The 14,220-nt window shown below is 32.6% G+C and overlaps 1 protein-coding gene across 1 annotated transcript in view; it reads right to left on the bottom strand.

Moving 5' to 3' along the window:
- Nucleotides 1-13,478: 13,478 nt before the first annotated feature.
- tlnrd1 (talin rod domain containing 1) overlaps nucleotides 13,479-14,220 on the bottom strand; it is a 2,730-nt gene continuing 1,988 nt past the window's right edge. The window contains 1 exon segment of the mRNA XM_054615268.1: nucleotides 13,479-14,220. This exon segment is cut by the window's right edge and continues 420 nt beyond it. Coding sequence (XP_054471243.1) covers nucleotides 14,081-14,220 — 140 coding nt within the window. The 3' untranslated portion in view covers nucleotides 13,479-14,080.

The following is a 14,220-nucleotide window of genomic DNA, read 5'->3' as shown; positions in this document are numbered from 1 at the left end:
CACATTGATCTAATAGCACTAATAAGCAGGCTCTTGTGTACTGTACTGTGTGAAGGAAATGGACCACACCTCAGAGGGAACAGAGCGTAGAAAACATCCTCAGTACACAGCCTGAGAGCAGGAAAGCCTCGGTGTTCTCTCTGGCCCTGACCTGACTCTGTTTCACTTCTCTCTCTGCCTGAGCTGGAATACACTAAATGTCTGGGTAGATTTGGGCCTATGCTTAAACAATACTACACTCCCTTCCCTCTTCATGATCTCAGATTGTTAGAGACATATTTCTTTGTTTTGATTACAAATAATATTCTTTCAATTTGCTTATATAGTTAGGCGATCCAAATATATTCTTTTGACTTATGAATGGATGTTAAATTCGTATACTGAAAAATTCCTTTTTTGGAACTATTATTAATCTGATGATGATCAGCTGTGACAAGAGGAAGGGGTGGGACTAAGTCTCGTTTTTTTTTTCTTCGTTTTACTTCTTGTAGAACGGGGCATCGGTACAGTCTTTGACCTCACGTTAGACTAATAATGTTTTGTTACGTTTTTTGAGTGTAAATAAATCGATCAGATGACTGTTTGAAAAAAATAAAAGGAAACGGAAAGGAGACGAGAGAATGTTTAAGATGCAATATTTGGATGAAAGGTCTGATGGAAACAAACAATGGAAGGAGATGATCAATAAACTGTTATCCTAAGGGGAATGATGGCTGAAGAAAGTGCTAATATGGAAAATGAATTAAAAACTTGCACCCGTAAAATGAATGAAGTCAGATTATCGTTGGCTGATGGTGGAAACACTGAGAGGGTGTTGAGCGGTGTGGAACAATTTAAGATGACACTCAATGAATGTAAATATGCTCCTGTTGCTGTCCAACTGCTTTTACCTGCTGAAATAAAGGACAATGAGACAATGGACTGGTATGAGCTCAAAATGGAGACATTTACGAGCTCCTTATTGGAAGTGGATTCATGGGAAACTTCTTCAGATCCTCAGACGCTTGTTGAACCTCATGATAGTATTTCCAATGTGTCTAAACTGTCCAAGCAATCCACATGTTCAAAACAAACACGACGGTCGGTTAGCCACCTCCTCGTCGATATCTTCAGCTCGTCTTGAACTAGCCACGGAGAACGCCGTGCTACAAACACGTATGACTGCATTAAAACTGAAAAGTGCTGTGGGAAATGGAGAGAAACAGATTACAAGCTGAATTGGAGAGAACTGAACTAGAGGCAGTGGACATAGCTTCCCTCCTGACAAATCCCAGTATTTGATGGTGACCCTTTAAGTTTTCAAACATTTATTCGGGCATTTAAGCATGGTATCGAAAGTAAAACTAGTAACGATGAAGATGGACTTTACTACCTTGAACAGTACACTAGTGGCGAACCTAAGGAACTCGTGAGGAGCTGTTTTCGCATGAAACCAAACAGAGGATGAAGATTCACTTTGGAGATGGAATGAAAATTGCAAATGCCTACATGGAGAAAGCTCTCAACTGGAGCAATGTTAAATCTGATGACGGAAAGGCATTACGTGCCTATGCCCTTTATCTTAGAAGGTGTAATGCTATGAAGGAATTAAAGGGCATGGAATAAATGGATCTCGTATCTACTTTAAAGTTACCATATAGGCTAAAAGAATAGAGGAGAACTACAGCATATGAGCTTCTGGAACAAAACCAAGAGAGGGGCAGATTCTCTCACCTTGTTGCATTTATTGAGAAACAAGCCAGCATTCTGCAAGATCCGCTCTTTGGTGACATATTCACGTTTCTATAACCAAAAACGTAAACAGTAAAACTGCAGGTCAAGCCAGAAATCAACAACCTGAAAACCTGTTTATCAATGTGCATAATGATAACTGTTGCATTTGCAGCACGGGCAAACATTCATTGAAAGAATGTGAAATGTTAAAGGTTCAGCCACGGGATGTTAAGGTGCAAATGTTGAAAGAAAATGGCACCTGCTTTGGTTGTCTAACCAGGGGACATATGAGCACCCTAGCCTACTACACATGGACAAATCTGCAAATAATGAACCAAATGATAGAATGACCAATCAGACAAAAAGTGCGGTCAAACTCTTGTGTCATTGGAAAAGGAGGAGGATATCGGGGCTGGAAAAGATTGCAAGCTGGCAATAGTACCAGTACAAGTGAAAGCTTCCAAAGGTAGCAAAAGAATATTGACTTATGCATTTCTTTACCCTGGCAGCACAGCAACATTTTCTACAGAGAATCTAATGAGACAACTCAATGCGACAGGAAGGAAGGCTAAAGTTCTTCTGCAAACAATGGGTTAGTTATTATAACTGGACTACAAGTGGGTGATTTGGATGGCAATAACTTTATTGAGCTTCATAAAACATACACTCAAACAAAGATACCAGGGACAAAGGGAAACATTTTCTCTCAAAATGACCTCGGCAGGTGGCCTTACTTGAAGGAGATAAAACTGCAAGAAGTTGATGCGGATGTGGAACTCCTAATTGGAGTAGATGTACCAACGGCAATGGAGCCCTGGCAAATCATAAATAGCCATGCCAATGGTCCCTACGCTGAAAGAACCCTGTTAGGATGGGTGGTAAATGGACCACTCAACGCATCGGCAGCTGTGGATACATTTGGAATACCAGTGGCATTTCGATTGAACAACTGGAAACACTTCTAGTACGTCAGTCAGTACCACCACGATTTCCCAGAGAGAGACTATGAGGGAAAACCTCAAATGTCAGTTGAAGACCGCAAGTTCCTGAATCTGGTATCGAAAGTGGCGTTTCGTTACTATTATTTACCTTTGCCACTCCGTAATAGTGATGTCATCATGCCCAACAATTACCATGTAGCAGAGCAGCGAGCACATTATCTAGCTAGGAAATGAAAAAAGCTGCAGAGTTTTGATTTGGACTGTTTAACGTGTGAGTCAAGAAACAAAGCCCCGTAAAGTGGAACAATTTCTCTGACATGACTGCTTCTCTCGGTAGTGTTTATCATTTTTGCCCTCTCTATACTTCTTCCAGCCACATCCCCACTTCTATTCTAACGCTGTATTGCCATTGCTCCCTTTGTCCACCAGATGTCCTCAGACTGTCCTCGTCCTTGTCATCTGACCCACACTACCTCCTGATGCCTCACTCACAGACATTTTGAGCCCTTAAAGAACACTTTCAATAATTTTCTTAACTCTGCAGACTTCGCCTAAGGGATTTACCCACAATTCATTACCAGTGGAAGATGGGGTCTTTCGCTCCTCAATTCCCTGGCTCGTGACCCGTAAATCGATCTCAACACTCCATCTTGTAAGCTATGGAGCTATGAGCTATGAGCAAAGATACACCAGTGTATCCTTTGAGGAAGTGTTTTTGGCACGACTTAACAAATAAAAGAGGTGTGACACACATATGTAACAATGTAACGGATCCTTTTTGTTTTTTATAAATTGTATTTATTTAAGATGATCAGACGAGCGACCAAACGTTCTGCCGTTCAGTTTGTGTTGCTCCTCACATTGCACCGTTTCTAACATTTAAACTTATACTTGCTGATACTTATGTTTTTATACTGAATGTAGCCTACATCTAATTTAACTGCTAAAATGGAATGACACAGGGAAAAGTATTGAGCACGCTTACTGAAATGTATTTAATACTTGGTACAAAAGCCTTTGTTGGTAATGACAGCTTCAAGATTCCATTTTATTACACATAACTTAATTTCTGAACTTATTTGTTTGGTTTTCTTTGTATGTATGGATTACTTGGGATGTAACCGACATCTGGTGAACATTTCATGTCAATAGCACCTTTAGAAATATATTTACTGAGAAAAATGGTGACGTGTTCAATACTTATTTTACCCGCTGTATATATATAAATATATATATATATATACATACAGTGTAGCTGTAGATCTTTAGTCTTGTTCTTTCATTAAAGAAGTCTTAGCAGCAAGTAGGAAACACAGCTTGTTTCCACGACCTGGTCGTAATATCAGCCACCCTCCACCTGGCTTCAGGACAAGAGGAAGTTAGGTTAAAAGCGAACCCTCTGCCTCCTCTCCTGGTACAAACAGGATATGTGAACAGTGCTCACGTCACAGGGAACTCGTGCACACTCCCACAGAATGGAGGGATGAGGTGATCCCTGATAAGATCAGAACAGCGACTGCAGTGACTGAAGCACAGGCCAGGGTAAATATTTGTGTTTGTGTGTGAGGACAATGGCGGGCAGGGCGGGGCAGGGACAGGATATGAAGTGTGTATTGTGAGTGTGTTCATGTTAACAATGTGTACACCTTCTGCTCTTCATGAGGAAGCTCTCTAGCTACACTGAATCCAAAAAAAGATCCTGGAAGCATTGTGGCTCAGAGGTCAGTGTGTGGGTGTGAACGTGTCCAAGCCAACCATATATACCCTGCAGGCAGGACCAGAAGGAACGGGGGTCCCAACAAGGCTAAGGTAGTCGGTCCTGTGCTGTGACAGGAGCCAAAGAAGGGCTCGGCTTGGAATTAAAAATGGACTTGACAGACAGCCAAGTTTCCACATTGTGGTGTGTGAGGGTGTTTTCAGCAAAATAGAGCAGATGTCAAGGCTTGGGAGCAACTGTTTTAGTTCCATCACCTGCAATAACAGCAGAGGATCACCTCCCAGGTGTAACATAAAGGCCTCCACTGAGTTCAGCCTCTCCTCTCCGCAGTGACTGTGTGCAAGGAGCTCCTCCATGTTTTGAGACACATCAAAATATTCTGCTTTAATGTAATTATTTTCTGTCTGATAAGGTTGAACAACGTTACAGAAGCCATCTCTTACTTCACTGAACTCGACATCGTTTGGGCTGGAGGGGCTTTAAAGTACACGTAGTTTAGGTACATTAAAGGCGCATCATTTTTAGTTTGAAACCAAAAGAAAATGAACCGACATCATGAACAGAATGTGAAGAGGTTACAGCGTTGACGTGATGCCAAAAATGTCTGTGTGTATTGTGTTGCAGAGATATATCTAGGGGAATTAGCATGCTAACCAGCTAGCCCCTGCCCGTCCTGTCTCGATGCACAGTAACGTTAGCTCTGTAGCGCTCGGCTACATGTTGTGGTATATACTGACTGTCAGGAGTATGTCTGTTGACTTTTGAAGTAGCGTTATGCTGTGGTCATAAACAGCATAACGCTAGGCTGGTGTTGCATTGACTGGCTCCTCTTTCCACCGGCATAAACAGATGCTCACTAGCACCTGTGCTACCTGTGCTATCTGTGCTACCCGTGCTACCCGTGCTACCTGTGCTACCTGTGCTACCTGTGCTACCTGTGCTACCTGTGCTATCTGTGCTACCTGTGCTATCTGTGCTACCTGTGCTACCCGTGCTATCTGTGCTACCTGTGCTACCTGTGCTATCTGTGCTACCTGTGCTATCTGTGCTACCTGTGCTACCTGTGCTATCTGTGCTACCTGTGCTACCTGTGCTACCTGTGCTACCTGTGCTACCTGTGCTACCTGTGCTATCTGTGCTACCTGTGCTATATCTGTGCTACTTGTGCTACCTGTGCTATCTGTGCTACCTGTGCTATCTGTGCTACCTGTGCTATCTGTGCTACCTGTGCTACCCGTGCTACCTGTGCTACCCGTGCTACCTGTGCTACCTGTGCTATCTGTGCTACCTGTGCCTTTAACCGTAACTATGCAGGCCCCTCTAGCACACGGACAGGAGCCCGTTTTATCTGTTATAGTAAAAGAAAAAAGTACAGACGTCGCTCTTGTTTTTATACAAGTGTACTTTTATTCCAAAAGTGGTAATTTAATAAAGTCTTGAAGGGCAGAAGTGGATGAACCAGGTTAAAGAGGCCGGGATCATTTCATTGGTCAGCACTTCACCTAATTTTGCCCCAAAACAATGCAAGGGTCTCTTGGCTACGGCCCTGCTGCCGTTGTGTAATGGTGATCACAGGTCTAAATGTGGCCTCTAGTGCATACAATGGGGTGAGCCTGCTGCTAACAGCCTCTTCTTGTAATGGAGAAATAACGCACTCAGTCATTTAATCTGCCAAAGTAATACATTATGCATCCAGGATCAGTTTGCTCTTCTCAGGTTACTGCCACACACCTGGAAACCTTGTCCGCTACTAGCCTGCCTAGTACTGTGGTGTATAATGGCACATTTTTAAATAACAAGTATTAAACAGAATATCCCAGAACAGTTTTATCTATCGACGGTGAAAAAGAACTCCCCCCCCACTAGCTTCCCTTTCCCCTCAGAGACTGACGGATGGGGCTCCCCCGGGGGGAAAGGATAGGCAAGTGTTTCCCTCCTGCAGCAGGAAATGGGCGAAACCTTTGCCTGAAATTATGACTCCAGCATTTAGTTTGTGCGAAGGAAGCCACTCCTGATAGCACGGGCTACAGGTTTCCTGTTGCGGGCAGACTGAGAGCTGAGAGCCTTTCAGCTTTGAGTCATGCCACAAGAAAGGCTGTGAAGAAAGTGTTTAACACTGCTGTATAAGGAAATGTAGCTCTGCATGCAGGAGGGAGGATTTGTCAATTGCAGTGTAATCTCCAGTTTTGGTCTGTTGATTATTAAGTTGTGTGACTCGAAGTAAATACCACTAAGTCAACTTTGCGTCCGTTTTATCCTCATGGTGATATTGTTTAGGTTAATGCCATGGCTTTCTTATCTCCATAAGCCTCACGGAGAGTAAAAGCCCTGTAAACCTTCTCCCTGTTTACCACGTAGTGCACTATTATGAGCTCTCAAATGTATCGCCTCTATAGTGCCGTAATATAAAGGAGACACTACTTTATGCCAACCATACCACGGTGCAATTGACCCTTCGTAAGTCCCGCCTTCCGACTTTTTTATAGATATTTGCCTTTTTAAATAGAAATGTATGACATTGAAGTCATGGTGTGGCGTAAATCCTGAATATCATTTGGTTAGGACTCTCTCTGTAGCTTTGTTCTCCTATTTAAATATTTTGTTTTCTCTTTGTTTGTTTTATATGGCAAAGTTTTATGATTATTGACTAATAGGTGCTGCAGTTTATTTTGTGACCTTTATTCCTCCATATATTCCTTATTTCATTGGACTTTTTACATGTTTTTATTATATTTATATATTTATTATATATATATATTTATATTTGCAAATTATTTCATTGGACTTTTTACATGTTTTTATTTTATTTATATATATATTATATATATTATATATATATTTTATATTTGCAAATGATTTCATTGGACATTTTACATGTTTTTATTATATTTATATATATATATATATATATATATTTTATATTTGCAAATTATTTCATTGGACTTTTTACATGTTTTTATTATATTTATATATTTATATATATATATATTTTATATTTGCAAATTATTTCATTGGACTTTTTACATGTTTTTATTATATTTATATATTTATTATATATATATTTTATATTTGCAAATGATTTCATTGGACTTTTTACATGTTTTTATTATATTTATATATATATTATATATATATTTTATATTTGCAAATTATTTCATTGGACTTTTTACATGTTTTTATTATATTTAAATATTTATTATATATATATTTTATATTTGCAAATTATTTCATTGGACTTTTTACATGTTTTTATTATATTTATATATTTATTATATATATAATTTATATTTGCAAATTATTTCATTGGACTTTTTACATGTTTTTATTATATTTATATATTTATTATATATATTATATATATTATAAATATATTTTATATTTGCAAATTATTTCATTGGACTTTTTACATGTTTTTATTATATTTATATATTTATTATATATATATATTATATTTGCAAATTATTTCATTGGACTTTTTACATGTTTTTATTTTATTTATTATATATTATATATTTATATATATATTTTATATTTGCAAATGATTTCATTGGACTTTTTACATGTTTTTATTATATTTATATATATATTATATATATATTTTATATTTGCAAATTATTTCATTGGACTTTTTACATGTTTTTATTATATTTATATTTTATATATATATTATATATATTTCATATTTTTATTTTTATTATTTTATATATTTATTATATATATATATTATATTTGCAAATTATTTCATTGGACTTTTTACATGTTTTTATTATATTTATATATATATTATATATATTATATATATATTTTATATTTGCAAATTATTTCATTGGTTTTACATGTTTTTATTATATTTAAATATTTATTATATATATATTTTATATTTGCAAATGATTTCATTGGACTTTTTACATGTTTTTATTATATTTCTATATTTATTATATATATAATTTATATTTGCAAATGATTTCATTGGACTTTTTACATGTTTTTATTATATTTATATATTTATTATATATATTATATATATTATAAATATTTTTATATTTGCAAATTATTTCATTGGACTTTTTACATGTTTTTATTATATTTATATATTTATATATATATATATATTTATATTTGCAAATTATTTCATTGGACTTTTTACATGTTTTTATTATATTTATATATTTATTATATATATATTTTATATTTGCAAATGATTTCATTGGACTTTTTACATGTTTTTATTATATTTATATATTTATTATATATATATTTTATATTTGCAAATTATTTCATTGGACTTTTTACATGTTTTTATGATTTTATATATATATTATATATATATTTTATATTTGCAAATTATTTCATTGGACTTTTTACATGTTTTTATTTTATTTATATATATATTATATATTTATTTTATATTTGCAAATTATTTCATTGGACTTTTTACATGTTTTTATTATATTTATATATTATTATATATATATTTTATATTTGCAAATTATTTCATTGGACTTTTTACATGTTTTTATTATATTTTTTATATATTTATATATATATATATATTTTTTATATTTGCAAATTATTTCATTGGACTTTTTACATGTTTTTATTATATTTATATATATATTATATATATATTTTATATTTGCAAATTATTTCATTGGACTTTTTACATGTTTTTATTATATTTATATATTTATTATATATATATTTTATATTTGCAAATTATTTCATTGGACTTTTTACATGTTTTTATTATATTTATATATTTATTATATATATATTTTATATTTGCAAATTATTTCATTGGACTTTTTATATATATTTTATATTTGCAAATGATTTCATTGGACTTGTTTTTATTATATTTATATATATATTATATATATATTTTATATTTGCAAATTATTTCATTGGACTTTTTACATGTTTTTATTATATTTATATATTTATTATATATATATTTTATATTTGCAAATTATTTCATTGGACTTTTTACATGTTTTTATTATATTTATATATTTATTATATATATATTTTATATTTGCAAATTATTTCATTGGACTTTTTACATGTTTTTATTATATTTATATATATATTATATATATTATATATATATTATTTTATATTTGCAAATTATTTCATTGGACTTTTTACATGTTTTTATTATATTTATATATTTATTATATATATATTTTATATTTGCAAATTATTTCATTGGACTTTTTACATGTTTTTATTATATTTATATATATATATTATATATATATTTTATATTTGCAAATTATTTCATTGGACTTTTTACATGTTTTTATTATATTTATATATTTATTATATATATATTTTATATTTGCAAATTATTTCATTGGACTTTTTACATGTTTTTATTATATTTATATATTTATTATATATATATTTTATATTTGCAAATTATTTCATTGGACTTTTTACATGTTTTTATTATATTTATATATATATTATATATATATTTTTATATTTGCAAATTATTTCATTGGACTTTTTACATGTTTTTATTATATTTATATATTATATATATATATTATTTTATATTTGCAAATTATTTCATTGGACTTTTTACATGTTTTTATTATATTTATATATTTATTATATATATATATTTTATATTTGCAAATTATTTCATTGGACTTTTTACATGTTTTTATTATATTTATATATATATTATATATATATTTTATATTTGCAAATTATTTCATTGGACTTTTTACATGTTTTTATTATATTTATATATATATTATATATATATTTTATATTTGCAAATTGATTTCATTGGACTTTTTACATGTTTTATTATATTTATATATTTATTATATATATATTTTATATTTGCAAATGATTTCATTGGACTTTTTACATGTTTTTATTATATTTATATATATATATATATATATTTTATATTTGCAAATATTTCATTGGACTTTTTACATGTTTTTATTATATTTATATATATTATTATATATATTTTTATATTTGCAAATTATTTCATTGGACTTTTTACATGTTTTTATTATATTTATATATTTATTATATATATATTTTATATTTGCAAATTATTTCATTGGACTTTTTACATGTTTTTATTATATTTATATATATATTATATATATATTTTATATTTGCAAATTATTTCATTGGACTTTTTATGTTTTTATTATATTTATATATTTATTATATATATATTTTATATTTGCAAATTATTTCATTGGACTTTTTACATGTTTTTATTATATTTATATATTTATTATATATATATTTTATATTTGCAAATTTCCCCGCTGCGGGACTAATAAAGGATTATCTTATCTTAACCTGGGAGAACATTCCTATCATTTCTTGATCTCTGCTGTCGTTCATCCTCGGCTGTTTGGATGAATGAAACGATAAATTCATCAGAGCTTACGTTTGTTTAGTTAGTTTATCAGCGTGAGGCTGCCAAAAACTGCAAAACTCATTTCCTAACACCACCCACGACGCCAGCCTCAGCCAACACCATCCAGAGTCACGTCGGGGTTTACCTGCTGCTGTTAGAAAACAGATCGGCTCTGATCCACCTTCAAATCCATAATGCGTTTCATTAAAAGAGGATTTGGGTTCGGTGAGATGACGTCAGCCCAGATCTCCTGGCGGCTTCAGTGCAGACGCAGTGTGACCTGGGTGGAGCTGCAGAGGGCCGGAGATCACAGGATGCTGCTCCGTGCTCCGGGATGTGAGGCTCAGGACGGATGTTAGACTACGGAGCTGCTCCCGGGAGGTTAAAAACATTCTTCAATAGCAATTAATCACAATTAAGGCATTTCTGCTTTGGCTGACTATGACTAATCAACTATTAAAATTGTTGTCAATACAGTTTCTGTTGATCAACTAATCAATGAATCAATCACTTGGCAGAGAAGTAACCATGATGTAGTAAACAGTGGCGGAAAGTAACTAAGTACTGCGTAGGTACTGTACTTAAAGTACACGTTTGAGGTACTTGTACTTGAGTATTTCAATGTTCTTTGCTGTATTCAGTATTTTTTTTAAGAGTGTAGTACATGAATATCAGTGCAGGATGTAACAAAGACAGCGTTCTAGTAGTTTGTTCTACTGTGAGGAGCCGCTGTAATTAACAAAACCACTGATTTAGTCAAACCTGCTCCGTCACACACACACACCTAGTACCTCCACATAATCCAACAAAGTACGTTTCAAAAATATTGAGCAGAACCAGACGGAACCCTCATTTTAAATCGCTTAAACTAACATCCGTCTCTGACTTTCTGTCGCCACCTCAAAACAATGGAGGCGAATCAACAGTATTCATTAGATTTTTATCTTTGATTGGCTTTTATGTGATGTCGTCGTTTTATTGGTTCATTTTCATTTGGTCTTGGTATTTTATCTTATATTTGTTTACTATATTTTACCATTATCACTTGATTTTATTTATTTCATTATTTTATTTATTTCATTATTTTATTTGTTTATTTGATTGTCACTTGTTATTTCATTGTGTTTCTTATGCACTATGTCTTGCTGGCTGGTCTGTCAAAGCACTTTGTAAACCTTGTTTTTAAAAGGTGCTATATAAATAAAGTTATTATTATTATTATTATTAGAAAAGTACGGAGACAGACCGCACGAAAACAATTTAAATAAATACATATATAAATAGATATATAAATACATATATACATACATATATAAATAGATATATAACTACATATAAATACATATATAACTACATATATAAATACATATGTAAATACATATATAAATAGATATATAACTACATATGTAAATACATATAAAATAAATATATATGTAAATACATATATAAATACATATATAACTACATATGTAAATACATATATAAATAATATAAATACATATATAAATACATATATAAATACATATAAATACATATGTAAATACATATATAAATACATATATAAATACATATGTAAATACATATATAAATACATATATAACTACATATATAAATACATATGTAAATACATATATAAATATATATGTAAATACATATATAAATACATATATAAATACATATGTAAATACATATATAAATACATATGTAAATATACATATGTAAATACATATATAAATACATATATAAATACATATATAAATATATAAATACATATATAAATACATATATAAATACATATATAAATACATATGTAAATACATATATAAACATATATAAATACATATGTAAATACATATATAAATACATATATAAATAGTATAATACATATATAAATACATATATAAATACATATATAAATAGATATATAAATATAAATACATATATAAATACATATATAAATACATATATAGATATATATAAATACGTATATAAATACATATATAAATAGATATATAAATACATACATATATAATACATATATAGATATATAAATACGTATATAAATACATATATACATACATATATAAATATATATAATACGTATATAAATACATATATAAATACGTATATAAATACATATATACATACATATGTAAATGTATGCGTGGAGGCTACTGTCTTTGAATCACTCCTTTACTATCAGCATTGATTAGTTGTTCTTCAAACAGACTGCTGCAATGCAATATATAAAAACTCACAATGAAACTTCACTTCAAAATAAATAACTATTAACTCATCTAAAAACACACATATAGACAAACGCTACTGAGGGTAAAACATTTGCAAATAAGGTCGGCATACAATAATAACTGTAACCTATTTTTCCAATAACATCAAATCAATAATATTTTTCCTTCTAGCCTCGACAACAGAGATGCGAGTGCTCGTCCCTGCTGTGAATACATCATCTATTAATGCTTTTCATATCAGACAGGAGCCATTAGAGGAGACAAACAAACCCTCCAAACAGGTTTACCTAGTTACAGCTAATAATTAATCCACGCAGAATTATTTTATCATCGGTTCGATCTAATAAAACCGTGTTAGAAAGTGTTACTACTACAACAATCGGGGCAGAAGCAGAAATCCCAGAGGCAGACGACTGGACGCTGTACACGTCACAAAGAGCACTGACCCGACGACAGCGTATATATCCAAACAACGTTTTTAATTGTTGAAATAAATACTCCATTACATGCATAATCAAAACACTTAAAATACTAAAGGGAAGTCTGGTAAATAGTGTAAAACCTATGGCACACACTCACAGCAGCTTTTCTTTTTTTTTACCAATGAAGAATTCACACAAGTTGAAAACAAAACAAAAAGACACTCGGATCGCTCTCTCCAATCTCACAAAGCACATGTACTGGAGTCCGTCAGCCGGCCGCAGGTTCACACAGCGAGGCTACATCCGTCATCGAGGCTGGCGTTTCCACCGGAGCTGAAAACTGAGGTAAACTTTTCAGGTTTTGAAGGCTGCTGTCTGTCGGTGAGAGTTGGGGGGGATCGGCCGAGGCCCCGGAGCGCTCCACGGGCCCGGGAGGAACGAGGTTTGAGCCGCATCCAGCGCGACGCAGAACCCCGTGGCGGCGGTGGCGTCGTGGTCGGCGCTCCTCTGCATCCAAACGCGCTCCGGAGACCGCCCGGTTCTGATGGCGCTCTGACTCTGAACCTGATGCACAGCGATAACCCAAGTGAGTCTCTTTGGTAGGTCGGAACAGGACAACAACGTGGCCTCTTCCTAAACTAATTCACAGAATGAGAGTTGACTGGCGGCAGAGTCCGTGGCGAGGAGCGTTCTCTGAGAGCCTGAGTGAGCAGCGTGCAGCCGTCGGACACGGCGCACGCCGAGTTGCGCAGACGCTCGCGGTAGTCTGCCATCTTGG

Source organism: Anoplopoma fimbria, chromosome 2 (genome assembly GCF_027596085.1).
Source record: "Anoplopoma fimbria isolate UVic2021 breed Golden Eagle Sablefish chromosome 2, Afim_UVic_2022, whole genome shotgun sequence".
In the NCBI taxonomy this organism is placed as follows: domain Eukaryota; kingdom Metazoa; phylum Chordata; class Actinopteri; order Perciformes; family Anoplopomatidae; genus Anoplopoma; species Anoplopoma fimbria.
Note: the sequence above shows the minus strand (reverse complement) of the source record. Positions and strands in the feature narration are given on the sequence as shown.